The sequence below is a fragment of the Zootoca vivipara genome, chromosome 6 (assembly GCF_963506605.1).
Source record: "Zootoca vivipara chromosome 6, rZooViv1.1, whole genome shotgun sequence".
Classification (NCBI taxonomy): Eukaryota; Metazoa; Chordata; class Lepidosauria; order Squamata; family Lacertidae; genus Zootoca; species Zootoca vivipara.
The window spans coordinates 22,110,398-22,138,360 of record NC_083281.1 but is presented as its reverse complement, the minus strand read 5'-3'; the positions used below and the strand labels follow the sequence as shown (position 1 = coordinate 22,138,360).

At 47.6% G+C, this 27,963-nt stretch overlaps 1 protein-coding gene across 1 annotated transcript in view; it reads left to right on the top strand.

Annotated features, from left to right (window-relative positions):
- Positions 1-27,963, top strand: part of GRIK5 (glutamate ionotropic receptor kainate type subunit 5) — an 84,575-nt gene that overhangs the window by 44,414 nt on the left and 12,198 nt on the right. The window contains exons 7-15 of the mRNA XM_035117543.2: positions 2,179-2,232; positions 12,748-12,909; positions 14,426-14,578; positions 15,865-15,969; positions 17,424-17,531; positions 19,215-19,418; positions 21,768-21,881; positions 24,748-24,857; positions 26,447-26,620. Of these exons, the coding sequence (XP_034973434.1) occupies positions 2,179-2,232; positions 12,748-12,909; positions 14,426-14,578; positions 15,865-15,969; positions 17,424-17,531; positions 19,215-19,418; positions 21,768-21,881; positions 24,748-24,857; positions 26,447-26,620 (1,184 nt within the window). The remainder of the gene's footprint in view (positions 1-2,178; positions 2,233-12,747; positions 12,910-14,425; positions 14,579-15,864; positions 15,970-17,423; positions 17,532-19,214; positions 19,419-21,767; positions 21,882-24,747; positions 24,858-26,446; positions 26,621-27,963) is intronic.

The window sequence follows — 27,963 nt, the reverse complement described above, 5'->3', positions numbered from 1 at the left end:
TTAACTTGGTCATGATGTGCAGAGCAGAGGCGCCATGTTCCAAAAAGCATTGAGGGGGCCTGGCACTATTCCATGGCTGGCCCCTGTTCAACCTCACAAATGGGGGGGGGGGGCTGCCCACCTTAAAAATACGATAGAGGGGGCCCAAAGAGCCTTGGTCCCCTGACATAGAGAGACCTTTAACTGTGTCTGGCCATTCTTCCTACGACTGCCATTTCCTTGGAATTTCAAAGGTGGAATTGACGCCTGGGGGGAATTTCTGAAGGGCGGCGCTTTGTCCTGGATCTTAGAGAAGTCAATCGGAAAATTGTGTTGTTTTGGCGTTTTTGTAAAATAAAATAAAGAAGCTCAGCAACTTTGGGGTCTTCCTAAGAAAACTTTTGGGGTGCCCTGGTTTTTACTATTTGAAATATGACAACCCTTATTCTGCCATGGGGGCTGGGGTGGGGGCTTTTGGTCCTTGTGCTGCCAGGCCTAGAAACTTGATTCTGTCCTGGGGAAGAAAGCGCCACACTGATTGCAGTTAGCGGTGTGGGCTCTCTGATTCGGGCAGCTGCCACGAAACCGGAAGGCAGCGGCAGATCTCCACTCAGCATCCCACGGATCGCCTTGGCTTCTGTTGCGTTTTTGCGAGCGTTGCCTCCGAGTAGCTCAAGGGCTTTTGCAGATACTTGAAAAGAATCCTCGAAACGCCCCTGTCCCGATCAGCGCTCCCCTTTTCCCCACCCCGCTTTGAAGAGCTGCTCGTGGGAAAACGGTTGCTGTGGGCAAAAGCCTGCCGCATACGGGAGCCCCTTGAGGTAAGACGAAGGCCCTGCAGCAGGATGGCTTTTTGCCTCAACGTGTGGACGGTGGCGGTGGAAACGATCAAGTTTTTTAAAAAATTCTTTTAAAGCGGTTTGCAAAAGCCCGTGAGGGTTTGTGAAAACGCTTGCAAAAAATAAAATAGAGGCCTGTGGTTTGTGAGGTGAACCGGGGGATGGGCCGGTGGGATGTTCAGCCATCTTAGTTAGGATTTAAGCAACTCCAGGTTTTGAAATAAGAATGCAAGGCAGCCACAGCCAAATTAAAACGGCAGAAGTGAAAACACAACTACTGCTGGGATCATATAAACTCCAGTTACATTGACAGGGAGTATAGTGTTTAACGTCAGGAAGGTTTAAACACAACAGAGCCCATTTCTTGTAGGGAAAAGGTGCAGCACGGCAAGCGCAGGGAATGTTTGGCTCTTCAGAGGTTGCTGGACTACAACTCCCACCATCCCTGGCCACCAGCCATGCTTGCTGGGGTTGATGGGAGTTGTAGTTCAGCATTGGAGAAAGGGAGTAGTTCTTTTAGTTGGAAGATTCAGGATTGATAAAAGGAAGCGCTTGTTCTATCAGAGCATAGTTAAACTACAGAATGTTCTCCCAGAGGAGTCAGGCCTGTCCGCCCACCTGGGTGTCTTTAAGTGGAATTTGCTGCCAAGGAGTGTGGTGGAGTCTCCTTCTTTGGAGGTCTTTAAGCAGAGGCTTGACAGCCATCTGTCAGGAATGCTTTGATGGTGTTTCCTGCTTGGCAGGGGGTTGGACTGGATGGCCCTTGTGGTCTCTTCCAACTCTATGATTCTATGATTCTATGAAAAGGGGGTCGAAGTGAGATTTTGCTATAAACGAGATTTTGCTACAAAACAAGATTCCGCTATATAGCATGACGAAACAAGATTTCACTACATAGCATGACAAATGTTTGTGATTTTATTAGGACCCATAAGAACTGCTTAGAGGTTTTGACCAAAAAAAGAAGCAGTACTGTATACAAATTAAAAAACAACAACAGATTTTTAAAAATATGATGCACATGCATTTTAAGAGGACATTTTCCTTTTAAAAACTAATGTATATTTTGAACTGATTTTATGTATACTTGAGTTTTTTGGATTTTTTTAGGCAACTTGTTTTTGACTCCTATTGAAAAATCTCAGTGTCTATTTTATGGTTTGTGTAAACCAGTTCACATTCTCTAATAATTACATTTAAAAAGGGGTGTGTGTTTTTTAGAAAAATTCATGGGAGATAAGGCTCTGAGTAGTTACTAGCCATGATGGTGAATATTGAGGGTTTGCTATTGGTGGGGTTTGCTCACAGACCTGAGAGTCCTTCCTAGAAACTGATTCTTCTTCTTCTTCTCCTTTTCCAGGCTTCAGAGCTGGGGATGACAACTGCGTTCTACAAGTACATCCTGACCACTATGGTTAGTACTGAGACCATGCTATGCAGGCAAAGGAGCCTCTTGTGCAGGCACCCCCAAACTGCGGACCTCCAGATGTTTTAGCCTACAACTCCCATGATCCCTGGCTAACAGGACCAGTGGTCAGGGAAGATGGGAATTGTAGTCCAAAACATCTGGAGGGCCGAAGTTTGAGGATGCCTGCTCTTGTGTGCCTCTGTGTGTTTGCACATGTTCAAATCCCACCCTGGTTTGTGCACTGGAGAGGAGCCGTAGCTCGACAGCAGTTAAACATGTGTTGTGACGCAGATCTCTCACCCTGGAAGAGCTCCTTCCTGCTAGTTTAGAAAACACAGAGCTGGACAGGACAGTGGAACGATAGCATAAACCAGTGTCACATCAGCTGAGAATCCTGCATTGCGTGGGGTTGGGCTAGATGAACCTTGGGGGTCCCTTCCAACACTAGAATTCTACGATTCTATATGTTCAGCCCGGGTGGTTTGTAGGGATGTCGGAGAGTTCTGCTGAAAAGGATAATGGGGTGGAAATGGTCAATATAATCAGTCCAAGGAATGCGGTAGAACTGTGCTTCCAATACCCATTCCACATATAGCTCATTCAGACTTCTGCTTGTCCTGCCTGTTCTCTCCCCCCGCCCAACGCCCCCCCCATTTTTTTCCACTGAATCGGAGCAACTGTGAATCAGGTTTTGTGCAGATAGACATTCGCTCGCGTTCAGTGCTAAAGAGCAGGTTTTCTGGGGCAAACTGCAAACCGCTCAGACCCAAGCTTTCCAGAAGGAAACTGGCCAATGGGATCAAAACTCATTGAGAGATCAAAGAAAACACTTCCGGTTGATTGCTATGCTGAGAGCAAGCGGGATTCAGCCCTCTGGGGAGAATCCAGCTCCGTGGGAGAAAAGGGGGGGGGTATTGCGCGGGCGTCACGAACCCCCCAAAACCTCAGGAGGAAGATCCTGAGGGCAGGCACACAGTGGCGCCAAAAAAGCAGTCTCTCCACTGGTTCACATTTCCTGTGTCCTTCTCCCAATAAAAGTCGTCATCCATCAGGGAGACCAAAGCTGGTTCATTCCTATAAACAGGTCTAAACCCAGATAGAAATGGGTTAAGATCATTTGTTTCATCCAAGAGTGCTTGCGATCGTCGTGCCCCCAACCCTCTCAGCCACCTTTCCTGTTTCAGAAGAGGCCTTCAGGCACCCTCTTGTCCAGTCAGTACGTGCAGAGAGCCGCTCTCCCCTCCCCATAAAACCCAGACCTGTCTGATATAAAATAAAATACAGGAGAGAACTAGATGTGATGCTGCCAAAAACGTTATGTCGTGGTTTATTTTAATTATCGTTTTTTGGCTCAAAGTCTCCCCATGCAGCAACTATAAAATAAAATGCAAAGTAAATATACAATCACAGTGCAATGAATCAATCAAAGCGAAATTACAATGTACCTATAAATCACACTATCTACGCATTATGAATGCACCAATTAACCCTCCTGTAAGAAACAGAAAAAAAGATCTATCAAGTTACCTCTATCTCCCACCTAGAGTGTGTACATCCTCCTGTGCCCAGTTTCCTTTCTTCATTTCAGAAATTGAACATTTTCATTTCAGAAATTGAACATTGAAAATTGAACATTTTTTGTGGGGGTTGGGGAAGAGAAGGGGGGTAATTGGATCTGAGGGCAGCTTTTTTCCAGCTGCAAACCTGTGTTGGGGCTGCAGCTTGCATCTCATTCCTCCCTCAACTGACCCCTGCTTCAGAAAAGGGAGTCCTTGTCCCCTGCTGTAGCGAAACATTGGATCTGGTTCAGCAATTGTTTTAGCAGTGATGAAGGGTGACCCTGCCATAGAAATTCAGCTGGAGGGTATGTTGGTGTTTTTTTTAAAAAAAAATATGCTGCTTCTCACAGTGAAGGGATGCTCAGTGCTCAGCCTCAGTTTTTTGGGTTTTTGTCCCCGTTTCGTTGGAAGGTGAAAACACTGGAGATTTAGGGCAGTACAACCAGCAGCCCGATCCAGACAGAATCATTTTGCAAGCCAGTTTCTGTCAAGCCCTTTGCCAAATGTAAATCTGGGGCTGGGTACGCATCACACATGTAAACCACATGACTTCACCTCCGAAAGAATCTTGGGAAATGCCGTTTATTAAGGGTGCTGGAGGTGGTAGCTCTGTGGGGAAGGAACTGCAGTTCCCAAGATTCTTTGCGGGGAGTCCTGCACTCTCATCGAGTCCAGCTCTGTTGCCCCTCTTGTGTTGGAATGTAGGCTGCAAGCTTATCGGGGCAGGGACCTACCCCTTCGTGCTTTGTAGAGATGCAGCCACACTGCTGCGTTAAATGCATTATGACAATAAGAATCAGCATGAAACATAAAGTGCCATTTAACCTGAAAACAACAGAAAATAAACAGCTATGGCCAGGAGCGGTAAAAAAAAAAAAAAAAGACGATCATTCCTGCTATCTCTTGGAAAAGTCTCAGGAAAACAAAACCACGTGGCATGTTCGAAAGTAGGCATCACCCCTGCATTTCTGAGAGGTGGGTGAGGCCTTCAAAGATGGGGGCACAGATGTGCTTTGGGTTACTTATACTACAAGAAGAAAGAGGAGGGGAAGGTCAAGATTTTTCACCGAGGTAATGCCAATTATCTGCCTAGCCCACTTGAATTTTGCAAAATGTACAACTTCTGCATAAGTGCACCTCTTTGCTTAGATGGTATCATTCTGCTCTTCAAGGGGAGATGCAAACAGGTGTGTAGAGCACTGAGCCCCTCACTCCATGACTACTTAAAATCCTTGCCCAGTGGCTCTCTTCTCAGCTCCTGAGATTTTAGTAGTGATCGCCCTCATTCTTTCAAACCTATCTTTACAGCAGTGAGGACTAGAAACCTGCTTTTTAAAAAACAAACAAACAAACAGAAAATGAAAGCTGAGCTACTCAGGGGCGTAGGGACGGTGGTGGCGGGGCACCCCGGGCAGCGCGATCCCAGGTGTGCCATCGCGGGTGCCCGCCCTGCCCCTAAAACGCGCATCCCGCCCCTGCGTGTGGCGCGCCCCACCCCCCAAACCGTGTGGCACGCCCCCAAAACATGCAGCACACCCCACCCCCAAACCGTGCGTCCCTCCCCTGTCCCCAGAATGCGTGCCACGGCCCTGGGGGCAGTGCACCTGCTCTCCGCCCCCAGTGGCGGAGCATGAAGCTCTGCCCCTGGAGCTACCATACTCAGGGCACACAAATCTGATCCTGAACCTGGAAGGGCTTGGGCTATATGCAACCTTGGCTACATTTTATGAAATAAATAAAAGCTTAATAAAACAAATTCCCTTGTGTAGGGCCAACTCATAGACCTGATCAGGAATATGGAACAGTAATTTACCCCTCCTATGGATTGGATAAACCACCTATCTTTGCAGAGCAGGAATGCATGGAATTGCAAGTTAAGAGCTGGGAAGTTCTCCTGCTTTGAGGGCAAACCATAGAAATGCAATACTGTACTGTTCTTCGTATTGCTTTCTCAGGACTGACTCCTAACTTATGGGGAACTGAACCTAGCTCATTTAAGGCTGTGTCAACTTCTGCTTCCCTCCCGTAGTTTGACGGACAGCTATCCTTTTGCCAGCTGTTGTGGTGGTGTTTGTGATGATGGTTTAGCTGGAATTGCCCCACCTAGTGGTGGCTCAGAGCCCCTGCCGGGAAGAATGCTGATTAACTTGTTCACCCATTCCGGGCCTGACCAGGCCTGACCCTGCTTTTGCTGTATCAGACTTGACGGGATCCCAGCCGGAGGCATACGGCTCGCCAGATGTTCCCAACGTAACTCAGCCGTGCTCGGTGTGAGCAACTGGCTGAGTCTGCTGCTCTCCTGCAGACAGCGCTGCCATTACGGATCTTGGCTGTGATGAGCTCTGCTGAAGGAGCATCGCTGGAATGTTTGCTGAGAATCCAGAGCGATGGACCTTCACCAGCTCCCCTTGCCCTGAATCGACAGCAATCTGCTAGCAGATTTTAGGAAAAGAGCAGTTCTGCCCAAGCCAGGCATAATGCATTAATGGCCCCAAAGTCAGATCCCTCTCTCCCCGCACAGTAACTCCACCATTCCCCCCCCCAAAAGGTGTATTCCAGTTTCTCTCGAAGGGAAGGGGGAAATTGTAAGCAGTAGAGGCACTCCATACACTTTTCCTTTTTCTGCGCTGAATATTCGGCTGTGAATTTTTGGGGGTGGGTTTGTGTAAAAGGAACATGACATGTACTCTCCCCAAAACTCCACTGTACCTTTTTTGCAGGCTTATTATCACATTTGCAAACAGTACAGGGCACGGGAGAAATATACACATAGATATTTCACCTACTGATCCCAGAATTTCTTTAAAAATGAATTTCTATTAAGGTTCACAACAAAACATGGTTTTAGGTCATGCTGATGACCTTAACCGCTGAAGTTCCAAAGCTATTTTCATTCTGTGTTCGTCTTGTCACACTAGCAAGAAATATTAGCAGTGCATACTTATGACCATATTAAAAGTCTTTCTTTGCACTTCTGGAAATAGGACCAAAGCAGATGAAATATCCAATCTTGTTGGCAAAAACTGGTTAGAAAACACAGAGCTAAGAGGAAACAGTTAGGTGAAGAGTACAGGGTGAAAAGGGCAAGCTGAGAGGTTAGCTATATCCAGCTAAACAGGAGAGTGAACACGTCATGTTTCATTATTTTTTTCAATATTTCTGTAAGGTCAGAGGCAACATTGTCCAGCATTACTGGGCAGCAAGAATTTGCAAAGTTAATTTTAAACTAAGTGCAATGATGTGTTAAGCTGAGCAGACACTCCTGGGATAACTATCAATCTCTTTCCCTCTAATAGTCATTAAACTGATTCATTAAAAAACATCCGTAGCATTCGTAATATTTATATCAGAACATTAAAATATCCCAGGCGTATTTATCCATAGTCATAGACACACACTAGCGGTTAACAAGCCCGCCGACAGCTCACAAACACAAGAACAGTGACAAAAGAAAAAGAACATCAGAATTATTTTACCATATAGCAGCATAACTCAGAAGTTCTAAGCCCCATCGAATTATGTGGGGCTTCCTCCCAGCAGAGTGGCTATAGGATTGCAGTTGAAGATCAAGTTAGTGTTATTTGAATGAACAGCAGCATTCCAAAGGAAAAAAAGGAGAGAGAGAAAATGCCTCCATACAAATTAATCTTTCGAGCAAAGCAAACAACAAACGTGGTTGCACAAAATCAGGAAGCGTAGCGTTCCAGAACATTATGAATACCATCCATTGTCTTTACAAAGTTGTTACCATTATACATTTCATTTTCTGCGGCATCTATGTGATAAGCACGTTTCACTGCTGTGGCTGCATCCCAGATTTGAAAAGTAAATAAATAAATAAAACCAGAGAAGGAGAGAGAGAGAGTCTCTCCCCACCCTATAAATGTATTTTAGCAGCTGTAAGCAGATTAATGACCATTTCTACCTCATTATCTGCACATCAAGATCATTTCGAATCCTTTAACGGAATCCTCAAAGCGCCATCTGTGAATTCATACCCCGTGGCTTGTTCAAACTACAATAACACAGAGCGCATCAATAGATTTTAATTTTCTCACACATTTCCAGAACATATGCAAATAGGCACCATGCCGTTTTGCCTGCATTGGTAACATTGATTAGCGATCGACTGTAAACCAATTGAATTTTATTGGGTGTGTGCGTGAAGTAACATGGGTGTGTTTTTGTTTGTTTGAAAGTGTTTTATTGAGTCATAGGACCATAGAGTTTGAAGGGACCCCCAAGAGTCATCTAGTCCAACCCCCCCTTTATTGCAAGAATCTCAACTAGATCATATTTTTATTTCAACCATGTTCCACACACACCCCACTGATGGAGGAAGGGGTGTGTGGTGGGTGTGGCCCACCCCAGGTATCATCCGGGGGGGTTGACATCGCCATGAGCAGCGCCCCCCCCCCGATGCTTGCCGTGGGCGGCACACCCCCCTGGGACGTGCGCCACTTGCTGTGTGTGGCGCCCACCTGGGACGCTTGTCTCGCGCCCACGGGTGGCTAGCCCCGCCCCTGATGCACAGCATATGCGCCACTCCAGGTGTCAGAACAGCTAACTCTGCCTCTGCACACCCCTGAGCACTCTTGATGAAGGATGGTGGCTCTGAGCACGTGCTTCTCATGCAGAAGGTCCCAGGTTAAATCCTTTTGTCACTGGGTGAGGGTAGGAGAGGTCCCCACCTGCAATGCAAGAGTCACTGCCAGTGACTGTAGCCCACCTTTCCCCAATTGGCACTCTTCATGTCCATCCATCAGCCGCAAGCCAGGGTCACCAGTGCTCAGAGAGGAAGGAAACTGGAGTCCAAAACATAGTCCAAGCATTTAGCACCTCTGCTCAGAGATCTGCATGGCTAGTCCTGCAAGCAGTCAAGACCTGCAGGACTTGATCTCCTCCCGCAGGGCCTGTAAGACAGAGCTATTTCACCTGGCCTTCAATTTGAATTAGCCTGATCCCCTATTCCCTTTCCTTTTCTATGAAGAAACCCCTTCTGGGACCCCACATTTAAATTCTTCCCTGGTCTCCTTGCTGGCCCTATTAGGACCAACTTGGCCAGTTAGCCCTGGTGATCATTTGATGTCTACTGACTGGGTCCCCCCCCAAAAAAAATGACCCCTGAATTTTTGAATTTTATTGATATTGATGCTGCTGCATTTTATGTTGTATTTTATGCTGTTTTATGCTGTTTTTAAGTCACATTTTAATCAATGTTTTATATTTGCTGTTAGCTGCCCTGAGCCCGGTTTTTAAACCGGGAAGGGCGGGGTATACATAAAAATTTATTATTATTATTATTGTTATTATTATTATTAGTCAGTTTGCTGTCAGCATGACTTCAGGGCGTTACTATTCATATATAAAACCCTGAACAGCTCAAGACCAGTTTGCATGAGACATCGCTTAACACCCCCAAATATACCCACTTGACTGCTTCCATCTGTGGAACTTGCACCATTGCAAGGACCACATAGTATTCATTTTGCATTCTAAGAAATCAGTGTTTTAGTATACCACTGTGGAACTCCTTGCCACATGGCTTCAGGCAACTGCCTTCATTGTACTCCTTCCAACACCTACTAAAAACATGTTTTAATCTGGTTCTGGATTTATTGTTGATTTTAATCAACGGGGTAGCTCCGTCGCTAGAGCATGAGACTCCTGATCTCAGGGTTGTGGGTTCGAGCTCCACCTTGAGCAAAAAGATTCCTGTGTTGCAGGGGGTTGGACTAGATTACCCCCGGGGTCCCTTTCAACTCTACAATTCTATAAGGCTATGAATTATTTTATATTAAAGGTTTTTAATTATTTTTAAATGGCTTTTTTTCTTAATTGATAATTAAATTGTTTTATTCTTTTGTAAACCGCTTTGAGGGTTTTGCTTTTTTACAGTCAAGTGGGCAATGAAATGAAATGACCAAACAAACAAACAGACATGCAAGGATGCCAGGTTGGGGGAGACTGGTGCAGGCAGTTTTGAGATAGATCAGGCATGTCCAACAGGTAGATCATGATCTACTGATAGATCACCGGGTGTCTGTGGTAGATCACTGGTAGATGACCGGTTCCCCCCAAAGAAGCTCAACAACTTTGGCTTCCCTAAAAAAAGGGGGCTTTCCTCCTCCCTAAAAAAATCTCAACAACTTTGACCTGAATCCTCAAAAATGGGGTAGATCACTGCCAGTTTTTTTAACTCTGTGAGTAGATTGCAGTCTCTTGGGAGTTGGCCACCCCTGAGCTAGCTGAACCCAGTAGTGTGACTTGGTATCGGGCAAATACTCTGGTTCCCCTTTCCATTGCCAGATCTGCTCAGGTCAGGTGCATGTTTTCTTTTTGCCATTGTCTTAACTCCAAGGCTCAGGAGTCAGAGGCTGTAAGAGACTGTCCACTTAGTATGCATAAGATCTTGAGTATCTAGGGAACTTAATGGATAGTGTGTTGCATTTGAACCCATAAGACCTTGGTTCAGTCCCTGCTCTGCCATGGGACTCACTGGGTATTAGCCTTGGCTAACCTACTCTCTCTCAGCTTATCCTACCTCACAGGGTTGTTGTGAAGCTAAAATGACAGAAACCCATTTATACTGATGCAGGGCCGTCTTAAGTATATTTGGCACCCTGGCACCATGGTGCGACGGATCCCTCCGGCGCCCCCACCCCGCCCTGTTTCCCAGCACGGCGGGTGGGCGGAGCTGTGTGGCCGGACTGGGGGCGCAGCTCCGTGGCGGGCAGGCGGTCGCCCTGGCGCCCTGCGCCACCCAGCCTGGCCGTAAGGCCAGCCCTGTACTGATGTGAGCTTCTTTAAGGATGGGATATTGAATGGGTTGGGAATATGAAGAAGTATGATGCTGATATACAGAAATACAGTGGTACCTCGGTTTACAAACACAATTGGTTCCGGAAGTCTGTACTTAACCTGAAACGTACTTAACCTGAAGCGACCTTTCCCATTGAAAGTAATGGAAAGTGGATTAATCCGTTCCAGACAGGTCCGCGGAGTACTTAAACTGAAAATACTCAAACCGAGGCATACTTAAACCAAGGTATGACTGTAAACTCTCAGGTTGAAGAATTAGACCTACCGTAGCTGAACTGGCATGAGGGAGAAATGGGAAAAATTGGGAGACACACACACACACACAAGCTAATGTAATGCATAAACTGCAAAGCAATGTTCTCATGAAATATAGCACCAATTAAAATGAACAATATGAATTTCTCTTTGTATCCAGAGCAAAATGATATTAATAATAATAATAATTTCCAAACAGGAATAGTATAAATAAACCTGATGTTTAAAAACCGAATGCACATGGCTCATAAAGTATCACAGAGCACACAAAAAATGTCAGTAAAACCGAGCCGTTAAAATAATAAGCTGCAACCAAACCCAAATGCGTTTTGGCTCTTGATTTCCCTCGGTGGTCTCGTGAAAGCTACTTGGCAGCAATAGTAATAATAGTAATAGTAATAATAATAGTAATAATTTTAACTCAGTAGATTATAAACAAGAGATTAGATGAGCAAATCACAAAAGAGCATTGTCTGCAAATATAGTAATTCAAAATATTGTAACCTGATTAAAATAATTTAAAAACCCAATAAAAATGGCATGAGGAAGACCATTGTTGCTTTCCCTGTCTCTTGATCAGGAAGGAGGTTTCTCCAAGGTAAGACTAGTCCATTGCACTCCAGATGTGCTGAACCAACCATTACCCGAAACACAGGACACTTGACTGCATGTCGTACTTTTCTGTGCATAATATGAGGGGTTTTTTAATTAAAAGAATGTGTTAGAAATTGGGGGTCATCTTACACACGAATAGTGCATAGGGGGGATGTGGGATTGGTTGCTGCCATGACCTGGAGATTGTCAGAGGCTATTTGGCATGTTATTGATGGCTGCGGCAATGGCTGGTGTTGATTTCTTTCACTGTGGCCATTGGGTGGGCGATTGGTGGCTTCTGCCGGCAAGGGGACAGACAAGAGAGAGCCAGTGTGGTGTAGTGGTTAAGAGCAGTGGACTCGTAATCTGGTGAACCAGGTTCGCTTCCCCGCTCCTCCACATGCAGCTGCTGGGTGACCTTGGGCTAGTCACAGTTCTTTGAAGTCTCTCAGCCCCACTCACCCCACAGAGTGTTTGTTGTGGGGGAGGAAGGGAAAGGAGAATGTTAGCAGCTTTGAGACTTAGGGTAGTGATAAAGCGGGATATAAAATCCAAACTCTTCTTCTTTTGGGATGCATGCGAGTGGCAGCGTAGGTCAGGCGGGTGAGCGATTTCTGGCAATCCCCCCTAAAAAATGCTGAACAAGTGCGGGCCACCCTTCCCCCCAAAAAAGCTCAACAACTCTGGGCAATCCCCCCATTTTCCTAATTTGGGTCCCCCAAAATAGGGGGGTGTCTTGTTGTTGTTTAGTCATTTAGTCGTGTCCGACTCTTCGTGACCTCATGGACCAGAGCACGCTAGGCACTCCTGTCTTCCACTGCCTCCCGCAGTTTGGTCAAACTCATGTTGGTAGCTTCGAGAACACTGTCCAACCATCTCGTCTTCTGTCATCCCCTTCTCCTTGTGCCCTCAATCTTTCCCAGCATCAGGGTCTTTTCCAGTGAGTCTTCTCATGAGGTGGCCAAAGTATTGGAGCCTCAGCTTCAGGATCTGTCCTTCCAGTGAGCACTCAGGGCTGATTTCCTTCAGAATGGATAGGTTTGATCTTCTTTCAGTCCATGGGACTCTCAAGAGTCTCCTCCAGCACCATAATTCAAGAGCCTTCTTTATGGTCCAGCTCTCACTTCCATACATCACTACTGGAAAGTGAGAGCTGGACAAATTGGAGAGTTTCACAACTGACCGTATTTTTCCGTTTTACACACGGAAAAATACGTTAATTTGTGAAACTCTGCTGCTCACCATCTCCCCCCCTTCTGCTTCTCTTCGCCTCCTGACTTGTTCCTTACAGGATTTCCCAATCTTGCACCTGGATGAGATTGTGGATGAGCACTCCAACGTCCTGGGCTTTTCCATGTTTAACACCAGCCATCCTTTCTACATGGAGTTTGTCCGCAGCCTCAACATGTCGTGGCGGGAGAACTGTGAGCTCAGCCCTTACCCGGGGCCTGCGGTAAGTGTGGTAACTCAGAGTACAAGGGTAATGTTATGCATAGGAGAAATCCATAGGAGAGAGCCAGTGTGGTGTAGTGGTTAAGAGCGGTAGACTCGTAATCTGGCGAACCGGGTTCGTGTCTCCGCTCCTCCACATGCAGCTGCTGGGTGACCTTGGGCTAGTCACACTTCTTTGAAGTCTCTCAGCCCCACTCACCTCACAGGGTGTCTGTTATGGGGGGGGAAGGGAAAGGAGAATGTTAGCTGCTTTGAGACTCCTTCGGGTAGTGATAAAGTGGGATATCAAATCCAAACACTTCTTCTTCTTCTTCTTCTGAATTCTGTGAAGTGACTCTACTAGAATGACCAGCCACTAGGGATGGAACAACATGTCAGTTTCATTTCTTCTGGTTTCTCGTTTTCCCAATCTCAAATTGGGTTCTCCATGTTTCTGTAGCTAATTTGTGACGCATTTGTTTATATAAATCATCACAAAAATTCTTCAGAACGTTGGTGCAAATTTCTCCTAGTAAACACATTTGTGTATGTGGTTTTGACTCATGTACACATTTTTTGCAAGCAATTTCTCCTGATATAATGCATTTCTCTGTGTTATTTTCATGGATATGTTTTAAAAATTTTAATGCTCACTTTTACCTAACCTATGCATTTTTTTACAAGTGTCCGTTTGTTGGAGGACTCTATCACAAAATTCAAATTTCATGCTAATTTCAAAGGATGGCTGTGTTTCGGTTCTCCTGTCCCCCCCCCCCCCAGATTTGATAGATTTTTTAATGTGGACTGAATCGAATTTCTCCCCCATGAAATTAGATTTAGTTTGCATTTAAAGATTTAGTCTTCATTTTCATAGGCTTTCCCCCTAAGGTGAACTCTGAGAAGAGATTGGGTATGCCTCCTCTGACGAAACTTCTGAGTGATTTCTAGGAAAGTGAAAATAATTTCAATTAAGGTTAATTATGTTTCTCGGTGGGGGGTTTTCCCGTCCCTAATGCAGAATGTTAAATTCTTATGTTAAGATACGTGGCTGTCCGTTTGAGAAACACATTAATTTCAGCCTTGCTCAGTAACTATGACTCATTCGACATCCACCTCCAGCTTTGCAGAGGCAGAGATGTTTAAGCCTAGTTGCAGGAGTAAGAGTATAACGGAGATGATAGGCTAGAGGCCCAGAAAGAACGTTTTGACAGCTGGAAGCACAACCTGGCTCCATCTGTCAGCCAGGGAAGAAACAATTGCAGGAGATTTCATTGCCTTGGCATGCTTGGAAGAACACATATAAGAACCTCATAACTGAGAACCGGCGCCTAGGTTTGCTTTCCCCCCTCCTCCTCCACATCAGCCCCTTTTCCTTTTGTGCCACGTCTTTTAGAGGGTGGGGATGATCTTACTTAAGTTTTTTCGCCTGAAGAGGGGGAGGGATGCTTTAAATAATAAACTAATAATAATCACAGGTGCCCTCACCCTCCGAGCTGCTTGATAATTAAACACTGGCTGAACCGTTTGCTCCCCTTCAGCTGTCAGCGGCACTGATGTTCGATGCGGTACATGTGGTGGTGAGTGCTGTGCGAGAGCTGAACCGCAGCCAGGAAATCGGGGTCAAACCCCTGGCCTGCACCTCGTCTAACATCTGGCAGCATGGGACCAGCCTCATGAACTACCTGCGCATGGTGAGGTGTGGCTGTGCTCATAGTGGGCAGGCTGTGTTTCCTATAATATCGAGGCACGTACACAGTATGAAGAGGGTCTTCACTGTGATTAAGGCCTTGTGCAGATTATATTTGCCCCAGACACATCGCACAAATGTTTGCCTAGGTTTGAGCCAAAAATAAGAATGGGATCCAAGTTTTACGACAGAAATTGTGACCCTGTGGTGGATTTCTCCTCTTTTCTTGTCTTTATTCTTTATTCTTTTGACTCTGCGCTTGCCGTCGGAGATGCTTCACTGTCTCCTTCCTCTGAGGGGATGCAAAAGAGGGCAGTGCGAGAGTGGGCCTTCTTGGTGGTGGCTCCTTGTTTGTGAAATGTTCTCCCCAGGGAAGTACGCCTGGTGCCGACATGGTTTACTTCTAATTGCCTGGGTAAAACATTTCTATTTCCCCAGGTGTTGGATGGTTAATTGGGAGGGTAGTGAGTTTTCTGGCCCTTTAGTGGGGCGGGGCGGATTCATCCTTTTATAAATATTCTTGGATGAGCATGCTTGGGTATTATAATGCTGCTGCAGAGATAATGATGCATACTGCTCAACTTCCCAAACAGCTCCTCGGCGGGTAGCTGACATTTAATAGCCTGGTCTCTCAAAGTGGCCTACCAAATGCTTTTATCTCCTCTTCCCATCACTCTCTGCCCTCCTTCCTTTTCTGCTGCCTGTGTGTAGCAGTCAGGTCTCTGAGGCCTTGCCTCCCTGTAACTATTCCTGCTAACATTAAACCACTCCTTCTGTAAGTAGGCCCTTTGTTTTGCAAAATCCCCGCCCCCCCCGCCCCTACTGAGCAATTCGGAATGTTCACGAACATTCCATGATGTCACTGCAGCCCTGGCCAATGGATGGGGAGGAAGGGCACATTTCAGTCGATTGAAAGCCAGAGGTCTGCCAACTTCATTCTCCAGGTTTCCCCACATCACACCTGCTCAGCCAATCTGGAGCAGGCTCAGTTAAACTAGGGGGTGGGGGGAAGTAATTTAATTTTAAAAAGTAAATCTGCACATTGCATCTTTGATAACCTTCGTATGTGCACACACTGTCTTAAAACGATGCGCAGAGAGGAACCCATAGTTCACATATATTGATGAATCTAGGCCAGGGGGATGTAAAAATCCAGTGCTGGCTACCTCAAGCTGGTCGTGACCTTCACCGCAGGCTGGTCATATCTCACTGTCTTCCCTTCTTTTCCTCTTTCCCTCTCTGTCTTTTCTCCCTCCCAACCCCCATTTCTGTCTCTCCATCCCTGGCCAGGTAGAGTATGACGGGCTGACAGGGCGCGTAGAGTTCAACAGCAAGGGCCAGAGAACCAATTATACCTTGCGCATCCTGGAAAAAGCCCGCCATGGGCACCGGGAGGTAAGTGGGGAGTTATCCTTAACCTGGCCTTCCCTTCCGAGTCCAGGTCCTGAGCTAAAGGTAAAGGGACCCCTGACCATTAGGTCCAGTCGTGACCGACTCTGGGGTTGCGCGCTCATCTCGCATTATTGGCCGAGGGAGCCGGCGTATAGCTTCCAAGTCATGTGGCCAGCATGACAAAGCCACTTCTGGCGAACCAGAGCAGCACATGGAAACGCCGTTTACCTTCCCGCTGTAGCGGTTCCTATTTATCTACTTGCATTTTGACGTGCTTTCGAACTGCTAGGTTGGCAGGAGCTGGGACCAAGCAACGGGAGCTCACCCCGTCACAGGGATTCGAACTGCCGACCTTCTGATCAGCAAGCCCTAGGCTCAGTGGTTTAACCACAGCGCCACCTGGGTCCCTCTAGGTCCTGAGCTAAGGCAACCCAAATCACACAGATCAGAACATGCATTTATAGCCCCTTAACTACAAACCGTCCGCTCCTGTTGGGTCATTTCCTGTAGCCTTGAGGGGCTGCAGGTTGAAGTCTGCTGTGTACTTATTTTGCAAGAAGGTGAAACAAATCAGGCCAGGTTTCCAGATATGAGCCCAGTTTTTTTTTCCAAAGTCTGATGTTTCTACGTGCAGAATTCTAAGGCCTCTTCTCTTCCTCCTCCGGCAACTGTTCTTCACTCTCCAGTCCTGCAGCTTCTCGGGCCTCTGTCTCTTGTCTCCTGGCTGTCACAGACTCCTCCAGATCACTGTTTCCCTTCTACCAAGTCTGTCTCCAACCCTGCTTCTCCCGCTGACAACTCCTCAATTTCCACTCCTCAGTGTCCAGCCAGTCCCTGACACTGTTTCTATACTGCTCTATACTTTAAAGAACAAATCTCAAAGCGGTTCACAACACATTAAAACATCCAATAGAACAATCTGGAATAAAACTAATTCAGGCTTCAAGGGAGATATTTCAGATCCTTCTCTAAGTGACATTTTGCTTTTCCCAGTCGCCAGCCTGGCACCCAGAGATCTCCACGTGGTTGCGATCAAACTTGTGCCAGTCACAAAACGCGCCTGGCACCTAGCTAATTTCAAACGCTGCTGATAAAACAGTCCAACTCAGGGGTGGGGAGCCGAGGGCCCGAGGGCCGAATGCAGCCTTCCAGGTCACTCGGTCTGACCCTTTGTATTCTCCTCAGGCCACACCCCCTTTCACCAGACCACACCCTCCTTGGTTGCTTTTTGCCTGGCTGGAATGTGTGCTTGAACTCCGATAATGCTTCTTACGCACCTGAACTGAGGACAAGGGAAGTATGGCTGAGCACTCATTGCCCCGCCCACCTGTCCTTCTAGCCCCGCCCACCCTGGCATCTTTGGGAAGTTTCCCAGAAGGGAATACAGCCTTGAGCTGGAAAAGGTTCCCCGTCCCTCTGCTAGTGAGACCCTCTAACACGCTTTCCCTTATTTGCAGATCGGGGTGTGGTACTCCAACCGGACTCTTGCCATGAACGCCACAACGCTGGACATCAACATCTCAGAGAGCCTTGCCAACAAGAATCTGACAGTCACCACTATCTTAGTAAGCTGGCTGCCTGCCTTTGCCAGGCTTTGTTAAGGGAGGGGAGTGTGGGTCCAGGGGATGGTCCCTTGGCCTTTAATATCAAATTTAGGTTGAGAGTTTTCTGGGCTTGACAGACAGACGGTGAGTTTGCACGTGGGCCGCAGGCAACCAGATACAAAGCGCTGAGCTCCTCAACTTGGGTAGGGGAGTGAATTTTTGCAAACTCAGTTTGTCACGCAAGAGGGAGGAGCGCAACCCCTGCCGAGATTCCTCCACTTTGGCACGGCTAGCCAAGCTGCCCTGGCACAGCTCACTGATCAGAAGGCATAGGGCAGCCCGATGTCAGGGAGGCATAGGGCAGCCCGATGTCAGGGAGCCTAATGATCTGCCGGTCTGCTGCAGCTTTGATCCCAGCAATCCTGACTGCCATATATTGTAGTCGCACACATAACACACCCTCAAGCCGGAAGCAAAACAGGAGGAGTATGGAGTCCCTTTTGGGCTGCCGTATATGGCTCATGGTGCATGGCCAGTGTGGTCCTCTGCTGGACTCCATCTCCCATCATCCACGGCTATTCCGCATGCTAGCAGGAACTGATGGGAGTTGTAGTCCAACAAGACCTGGAAGGCACTGTGCATTGGCCAGCTCTGGTGAGCACCCTTTTGGCTTGATTGATCCCAATTCTTGCAGGGCTGGGATTAAAGGTCAAAGGGACCTGTTCTGCTGTACACCTGGTCTGCGGCAAGAGGAGCCCCTGGGGCGCCTTCCAGATGCCATTGGACTCCAACTCCCATCAGCCCCAGCCAGCATGGCCTGTGTTCAGGGCTGATGGAGCCCACAGCATTGGCTGGCCTTGGTCTAAGGAGAAGACATGATCAAAACATCATTACACTGGAACTCATAATAATTCAGTGTAAGCCGATTGGTTCAGGATAGGTGTGATCTGAACTAGTGCAGTTTGGTGCTGAGTAGAGGGTTTTTTGTGGGGTGGTGGTGAATGCCTTCCTTTTATTATCTTCTGTCTTTCTTTTCGTTTTTTAACGAGCGCTTCCTTGCTGTGTAGAGCTCCTCAGGGTGTCCGGCTGCCATTCTCCTTCTCACAGAAGGCGCTGAGACAGAGCTAGGGCTGCGATCAACATGTAGCGCAGTCCCAGAGTGCCTTTTGGGAGGAGAATAAAGTGCTTTGTGGAGAGTGTGAGACCGGGGCTTTGTTTTGTTTCGGCTGAAGAAGGCAGGAAAAGGCGATGGCTGCACCAAACAGGGTAGTTTCCCCTCTCCTCCTCCTGAAAAGAAATAAGCCAACATTTCTCTCCCCTGCAGAGGGCTGTTCTGACTTGGCTGTAGATGCGGAATGACAAAAGTGCTTCTGCACATGATTAACCTGAGGAATCCACTGCCACAAGGTGTGCTGGTGGCCCGCAGTGGAGGGTGAAAAGGGGCATTGCCCCAGCAACCTTGGTCTGCCCTCAGCCAGCCCCCCCACCTCCCTGTGTTTTTACAACCTGTCCGATGGGTGACACAGCCTGCCATCGGTTGAGTCAGTTGCAAGGAGTGAGAAATGCCCTTATTTTCATCTGAGGAATGTTGGAGGGTATGAAACAGAGCAAGGCCTTGGTGAAACTTCCTTGCAAACTTTCTGCTAGAACTTATCCCCTCACACAAGGTGCTCTTACTCACTGTCTCCCTGTCCCCGCTTACAGGAGAACCCGTATGTGATGCGTCGTGCAAACTTCCAGGAGCTGTCCGGCACAGAGCAGTACGAGGGCTTCTGCGTAGACATGCTCCATGAACTCGCCGACATCCTTAAATTTCGCTTCCAGATTAAGCTGGTGGAAGATGGGCTCTATGGGGCTCCCGAGCCAAATGGATCTTGGACTGGCATGGTGGGAGAGCTCATTAATAGGGTATGGCTCCTTGGGGTTGAACCCAATGGGGTTTCCGTCTCCCAGACCTTTTCCTAAAGACCCACAACCCCCTTATCTTTCGGTAGTATGTAATCTGACATGGAATCTTCTGTCAGAACCAAAATCACAAAAGTGTGGCCTGGTGAAAGAGGACAAGTGCACGTGAGCATGTGCAGCATGCCCTTCTTTTGCAAGATACCACGACTGCCCTATGTGCTCACTGTCTTTTCGGTTCCTCCAAAAGCTCAGTCCCTAGCGCTGCTTCTTTGGTTCTTTGCCCTCAGATGAAGGGCCTGTCTAGACACAGAGCAAAATGTGATAGGTGGCAGGGGATCAGATTTTTTAATGCGCCTGCATTCCTACACTTGCTCCCTGCAAGTAGAAAGCTAGCATCACAGGAACTGGGCTCGACTAAAATATTTCCCTAGCTTTTTTCTTGCAGGGAGGGCTTTGTTCTGTTTGTTCGCATGAAAGAGTGCTCAGGAATGACATCCCCGGAACTGAAGTCTGAAGTTGTAAAACCACTCTGTCACCTCACTTTGCTGCATGGGTTGACTGAGGGCTTTCCCACAGCTTTCTCCCAGGGAAAACTGCTCTTTAGCACTCAGTTGGAACAAACTGCAATTGGGTTTTCTAGGGATTGCTATTTGTTCCGATTTAGAGCTAAAGAGCGGGTTTTCCCTGGGAAAGAAGTGAGGCAGGGGGGAAACCACTCAGTGTTTTCAGGGCACAGGGAAAGCAAAAGTATGGACAAGCCCCAAGGCACATGCCCGGTCTTATTTGTGGAGATAATGAATGGGCAGTGGGTACTTCATTCTTTTTCCAGGAGAAGGGCCACAAAGGATAGATAGTGCAATTAAAATGGACAATAATGCACTATGGAAAGAACTGATCAGTTGTGGTTCTGGAGTCTCCAACCAGAGGGCGATACTGAGACCTCTGGCTGCCAGTTGAGTGTTTGCTGCCTCCAGCCCACAAGGGCAGGGATAGCTAATGTGGTGCCTCCCAGATGTTGTTAGACTCCAGGGCCCATCCGTTTCAGCCAGCATGGTCGAAGGTCAGGCCTGATGGGAGTTGTAAGCTGGCAACATTTAGAGATCATCACATTGGCCACCCATATACACGGGCAGGGTTTCTCCAAACTTGGGTCTGTAGCAGTTTTTGGACCACGACTCCCATCATCCCTAGCTAGCAGGACCAGTGGTCAGGGATGATAGGAACTTTAGTCCAAAAACAGCTAGAGACCCAAGTTAGAGAAACCCCGTACTGGGGGACATATTTATACATTAAACTAGCTGGCCCTGCCACGTGTTGCTGTGGGTCATCCCTGTGATTTCCCCCACCCTGTGCCAATCCATGACATATCCCCCCACCCCGGCTTATCCCTGTGATTCCCCCTCCTCCTCCCCCCACCCCCGGCTTATCCCTGTGATCCCCCCTTCTCCCCCACCCCCGGCTTATCCCTGTGATACCCCCCTCTCTGTCCCGACCCATGACGTATCATGCCCCTTTCTCCCCCCGCCCCCGGCTCATCCCTGTGACTGGTCCCACCATGTCCTGACCTATTCCCTCCCCTCCCCCCCACCCAGGCGAGTGAGTACCTCCATTCGGCCTAGCCTGTAAAGGTTTTGGCCTATCATGTAAACAGGAGCCAAGGTGCTGTTGTGAGGGAAGGTTTTATAGGTGTAGTACCAGTGTAGCCGCTGCTAGAGGGCGCTGGTTTGTAACCTGGTTCTTTTCCCAGCATGCACTTTTGGCTGAGTGGTGCATTGTGGAACAGGCGTTTTACCTGGTGGAGGTGTGACATCTGTCTTAGCAAACTTTCCTATATCCTTCGGACATTCGCATGTGATGTTGTGTCAAAAATTCACCTCAATCGGTCAAGCGGTTTTGTTGAACATTGGAGACGAAGGAACATACTCAGTTTACATATATAGATATAGATATGCATTCAGCGTGGGAATATTTTTCTAACCACGTGCTTGGAAACCTCGGTATGAAATAAATGTGCAAAATCACCCTGATTTTTCGCTGCATGAGCAAGCAACTCTATAAAGTTGCCAGAAGCTTGCTGCCACAAATCAGTCTGTGAAATTCAGTGCCTCTCTCTGCCCACCCTCCCTGACCACTGTTCCCTGCCACCTCCTTTCCTGCTTGCAAGGTGTCGTTGCCAAAGTGATCTTTCCCCCACTCTGATCAGTTAGAATTGCTGGCGGGTGGAGGGGGAAGAGGAAGAGGAAGGCACCGCTCCTTTGCTCCTGCTCCCACCCAGAAGAGGGCGCATAGCAGTGGGTTGGGCTTTGCGATTCTCCGAGTGACAGGCAGGGGTCACTGTGCTTTGCTCCGCAGAAAGCTGACCTGGCCGTGGCTGCGTTCACCATCACGGCTGAGCGGGAGAAGGTCATCGACTTCTCCAAGCCTTTTATGACCCTGGGGATCAGCATCTTGTACCGGGTTCACATGGTATGTGCGCTTTTGTCTTGTGGGACTGGGGGGTGGGGTGGGGCACGGCTGAGAGGTTGAGCAAATGGGCTGGTGAACCTAAGGGCAGAACAGTGTGGCTATTGAGTCTCATTTCACACACAACCCAGTACAATGGTACCTTGGTTCTCAAACACCATGGTACTCAAACAACTTGGAACCCAAACACTGCAAACCCAGAAGTAAGCGTTTTGGTTTACGAACTTTTTTCGGAAGCCAAAGGTGCTCCGTTTTGAGTGTTACGCTTCTGTTTTGTTTGAGTGCCACACTTCCATTTAGAGTGTTATGCTGAGGTCTGTCTGTTTTTGCTATTTATTTTGTGTTTTTGTCTTTGCAGCTCATTTTTGCTTGTTTTTGTGACTTTGTGGAACCCAGTTCAGCTACTGATTGATTGTGTGACTGCAGTCCATTGTTTATTGCTTTCATTTTATGGATCAGTGGTCTCGTTAGATAGTAAAATTCATGTTAAATTGCTGTTTTAGGGGTTGTGTTTAAAAGTCTGGAACGGATTAATATGTTTTGCATTACTTTCTGTGGGAAAGAGCGCCTTGGTTTTGGAACGCTTTGGTTTTGGAACGGACTTCCGGAACGGATTAAGTTTGAGAACCAAGGTACCACGGTACCTCTTCTGAGACTTTAGACAGCCTCACAATTATAGGTGGGAGTTTTGACCCCTGTGGGTGATGTGCTGCAACCTTCTTAAAGCAGTTCTTTATCAATGGATGCTCTGGTTAAAGGAACGCTCCTTCATCCTCCCCTCCATTCTGATAACGGTGAAATGTTGTGCTGTGGTTTCACACCACCCCACGCCTCTTCTCTCCTGTCTTCAGTTTGGGAAGGCAGCAAAAACGACAACTTTTATCACATTGCAAGGTTGTCAAAACAAGGTCTCCTTGGCTGCGTGATGGATCGCAAAGTGTGCGGCTGGGCTAATATAAGCAACAGTGCTGGAATTGCACCAAAAATACCCTTGCTCCAATCCCCCGTTTTAGCCTCTAAATTCATTGAGTGACTTCAGGCTGGTCAGTATCTCTCGGCCTCACGAGGCCGTAGTCAGAATAAAATGGGGAGTGAGGAATGGAGCCACATCCTCTGCCTTGAGCTCATTGGAGGAACATTATCCTAACAAATACCCTGTTATTTGCAAAAGACCTTTAAACGGAGCATGGGAGCGTAGCTGCAATGCCCCGGGCTTCTCATGTATCAGCAGAAACCAAGGTATCAACCCTGAGTCAACAACCTCCGAAACAGCCTCCAGAATCCCCAATATAATGACAACAAGAAGCCGTTTTCCTTCAAGGCGCATTAGAGCGAAGAGAACGGCATTAAAGCTAATTGTGTAGCTCTATTATCTCTGCAGTTAGCAGAGTTGACCCGTTAAGTCTGCTTTCAGGAGCACTGCAAGCAATGCTGGCTCTGCTTCCGTGGAGGCAGATTTTAATTGGAATGCACCACGGCAGTTTGCTGGTCAACATGAAACAGCCCAGTCTTCCTACCTTAGGGATAGGCAGTGTTCAGGCTGGTCCATTGGGGCACGTCTGCCTCCAGCCAGCCCTGACCTGCCTGCCTCCTTTCTTGCAACTAGTCAGAGATGGCGCTAGTTGTCGGCTTCCTTCCCCTTAGTCTCAGCATTGCCCCTGTAGAATGCAGCAGCAGGGAGGAAGATGGGGACGAAACTAGAAATAGCTCTGTCATTGGCTCTGGCGCCACCTGCTGTTGGTCTCCCTGTGTTCCGCCCTACCAATCGCAAAGCACACCAGCCACCACTGGGGATAGGCAAGGTTTAGGCTGGGCTGAAGAGTGATATAGGGAATTGTAGGGGGAACTCCCTACAGGGACCCTCCCCCAGTCATCCTGACCAGCACTTCGCCCAGCGACAGCGTTAGCAGCGGGTCAGGAGGAGGGAATGAGGAATGGAGTGGAGTGGAGAGGGGGCACCAAGACGTGTCAGAGCCTCGGCACCAACCCAGCTGGCCAGAGGAGGAAGGACAGCGCAGCGAGGTGTCGGAGCCTCTGCAAAGCTCCAGCCAAAGGACGGGAGAAGGAACGCAGCCCCTTCCAGCGCCCACGTTGGGTCATGCACCCAGACGTAGGGCAAGGGGGCGGTGTTTTGGGGTTCCCAAACTAATATGGCGTGCTATGGTCCATGGGGCCACGAAGAGTCGGACACGACTAAACGGCTAAACAACAACAACAGACTATTATGCTGGTGCAAGAGCAGACAAGCGCCATTGCCGGGTTCTGAATCAGACTAGGCAGTCATGTTTTCTGATGTCTCTGCACTGTAAATAATATGCACAATAAAGCTCTTAAAGACAGAGCAGACTGGAGTGTCCTTACTCAAGAGTAGCCGCAACAATCCCCTGAGAGGAATATTTGTTGGAAGCCACCCAGAGCGGCTAGGGCAAGGGGTCAGCAAACTTTTTCAGCAGGGTGCCGGTCCACTGTCCCTCAGCCCTTGTGGGGGGGGGGGCGCACTATATTTTGAAGGGGAAAAAAGGAATGAATTCCTATGCCCCACAAATAACCCAGAGATGCATTTTAAATAAAAGCATATATTCTACTCATGTAAAAACACCTGGCAGGCCCCACAAATAACCCAGAGATGCATTTTAAATAAAAGGACACATTCTACTCATGTGAAAACACACCGATTCCCGGACCGTCCGCGGGCCAAATTTAGAAGGCGATTGGGCTGGATCCAGCCCCCAGGCCTTAGTTTGCCTACCCATGGGCTAGGGCAATCCAGTCAGATGGGCGGAGTACAAATAAAATAAATTATTAATATTAATATTGATGTTGATTCAGTGGTCCTGCTACTCTGGTGCTTTTTTCTTTTTTTCTGCAGGGACGCAAACCAGGGTATTTCTCCTTCCTGGATCCTTTCTCCCCGGCTGTTTGGCTTTTCATGCTCCTGGCTTATCTTGCTGTCAGCTGCGTCCTCTTCCTAGCTGCCAGGTTAGTGCCCCCTATCCTGGAGCCATACTGAGGCACTACTAGGGATGGGGCTAGGGGGCATGGCCTCCCAGCGGCGTAGCTGGCTGCTTGGGCGCCTGGGCCGAGCCATCCATGGGGGCGGGTCAAGCTGGGCAGGTCGCTCTGGGCAGAGCCTGCATGGAATCCACCCTCCCCCTCAGCTGCAGGGCGGCTGAGGGGGAGGCGCCTGGCAGATGCGATCCCCACGTCACCCGAAAAGGAGAGATGCATGGCTTGGGCACATTGCAGGCTCTGTGGTAAGTGCCACCCCCTGGGTGAGTGGCGCCCAGTGCGCCCCCCTGCTGCCCAGCTCCGCTACTGTGGCCTCCCCCACAAAAAAATTTCTAAGCGCCCCTAGTGTTTGTGCTTCTCTGTGTTCTCCATGTTACTGGGATATTAATTTGAGAGAATAACTTGAAATTACTTTCTAAAGAGTCTATTTGGGGGTAGTGAATTGGGTAACGGAAGGGAAAATGAATTGGGTTGGAACAGGAGACTCATGGGGGATAACTGAGCGAAAGAAGTTTGGGGTGATCTGGGATGGTGGTACAAATTAACTGAGTCTTTTTTTCGGGGAGGGGGAGGATTTGGTTGGGAAATTAGTTGGCTTGCATTCTGTTGCATTTAAATTCTGAAACTGCACCCACACATATAAATTAGCGTCTGCCAATTTTTGCTTATGGGCTTGTGCCCCAGATCTTTTAAGAACCTAACCAAAGGTCTTTGTTGCATTGTGTGTTGCAATGCACCCTGAAGCAGAGGTGGTCAAGCGTCTGTATTCTTTCTCGGGGGAGGTAGATTTAGTCACACAAATTGAGCTCCGCATAAAGTCACATCCACCTGTCAGTAGGTACTCAGACATAATGGTATGTGCAGATACGTACATTCACATGTACACATTGCACAGAAAGAGCAAGGCAGAGGAGTCACATTGAAGTATGTAATATTTCAGTTTCTTGCAACATTCCCTCCCCCGTATTCCAAATAAAATTGGGTAGGGCTGCCAGGGACCGGATAAAATTGCTTTGAGTGCTGCATCTGATTCAGAGGCTGCCTGTTAGCCACCCCTGCATTATGGAACAGGCTAGGTTTCATGCATCTTCCACATGTTACGCTTGGGGAAAGGACCGTAGTTCAGCGGAAGAGGGCCTAATCTACGTGCAGTAGACTCCAGGTTCAGCCCCTGGCAGCATCTTCAGGTCAAAAAAGGGAACAGGTAACTGGCGATGTCAAAGATGTCTAGCACAGAGGCCTGCTGCAAGCCAGAGCGGGTTGCACTGGACTAAACGGACTAAAAGTTGTGTGCCGTCTTTAAGGCAGCTCTTGTGTTCTTTGCTGCAGCACATTGTGGGAAATGTCACTGCTCAAATCCTATGATGGATGTTCGTGGCTGCAAGATCTGAAATGTCACTTTGAAACTGGTTCATCTTTCATGCCTTCCTGTAATTAAATTGGTAGTTTAGTGAAGGTGCGGAGACTACCCCCTAAGACCCTGAGCCTAAATATGTTTACATAGAAGTAAGCCAGCTCCTCTCCTCTCTTTCCTCTCCTCTTTTCTTTTCTTTTCACAGGCTGAGCCCTTATGAATGGTACAACCCCCACCCTTGCCTGCGCGAGCGACACAACATATTGGAAAACCAGTACACACTTGGCAACAGCCTCTGGTTCCCAGTTGGCGGCTTCATGCAACAGGGGTCAGAGATCATGCCCCGGGCCCTCTCTACCCGCTGTGTCAGTGGGGTCTGGTGAGCATCTGTGGGGCATGTGCCTGACAGGTTTGGAGAAAGGGGCCTCTGTGGAGTTGGGGTCCGTAGCAGGAGGGGTGACCAGCTGAGGGGTATATTCAAATCTGGAAAATTCCAGACACCACCTCATCTCCCAGCTGCCTAGTAACATTCTGCTGCTGTTTAAACAACTGAAATATATTAAATATATTTTTCCCAGGTGCCGCTTAAACATTTGGTGGTGGCTCCTAGGAATTTGGATTTTTTAAATGGGCTAGTGGTTAAGTCTTGATTAATCTACTAACGATTTAGTTGATTAATGGGGGGGCATTTTTGGTGACGACAACATTTGAAGGGCACATCTGTTTATCTGTGAAGGCCGATTTGGTTTTTGCATGTTACTGCAACAGAGAATCGGGGGAATTTTTTTAAAAAAATTAAATCTAAAAGGGAAACTGCCGTTTGTGTTTACCAAATTGTAGGCTGTCATACTTCAGTGTCTTACATCAGAGTTTGGGTGATATCTAATGTTAATTGATCCATTGATTAATTGTTTTAAAAGCAGATTCTAGAAATTCTTTAGCCAATTGGCAGTGTGGATTTGTAATATAAATCAATGTTTGGGTGCATTCAAACCTTTTCAGCACCTAACCCAAATGTTGCTTAGCCTATTCTACAAAGATATAAAATAGAATTTACAAAGATATAAAATAGAATTTACTAAAAAGTCTTAATCTAATGGAACAGACCTTTTCACCTAAGTGTATGTGACTAGGACGTGTTAAATTAACAAGGATAATGTTGGTTTGTGTCAAATGAGGACACAATCTTCTCTCTAGGCTAAAGGATAACAACATATCTTAAATGGGTTTTGTTGAGGACTTACGGTAAATAAGCACCAATGCTTAGGTGAGTGTTGATGGATTTTAATGGCTGGTATCTGCTAGCTACTAGAGATACTCCCATCTGCTTTGCTGAGGGCTGGGGAGAAACATTTTAGCAGTTGGCATGCAGCCAGAGAAGGAGAAAGACAATCAAGTTTTTTTATATTAAAAAAAAAAACCCTGTCTGGCAGGCAAGAAGTGGCTTTTTTCCTTTGAAGGGTAGCTTTCCCCATCTGGGAGTTTGCTTGCTCCTTTGTTCTCAACCTGGATATTTGTACAGTTAACTGCTATCACAAAGGTCTTCAGTTGCTACCACCCTCAGAAGGATTTGGCCCCTGTAAACTTCCGACTGAGAAATTGTGGCAATGTGAATTCTGATTTGCTGGTAAGGAGGCTAGGCGATGTTACACCAAAGCAACATCCTATCGCTTTCCTTATTCCAAAGAAGTCCAATCTTTTGGGGGAAGCCCTCCCAATCTG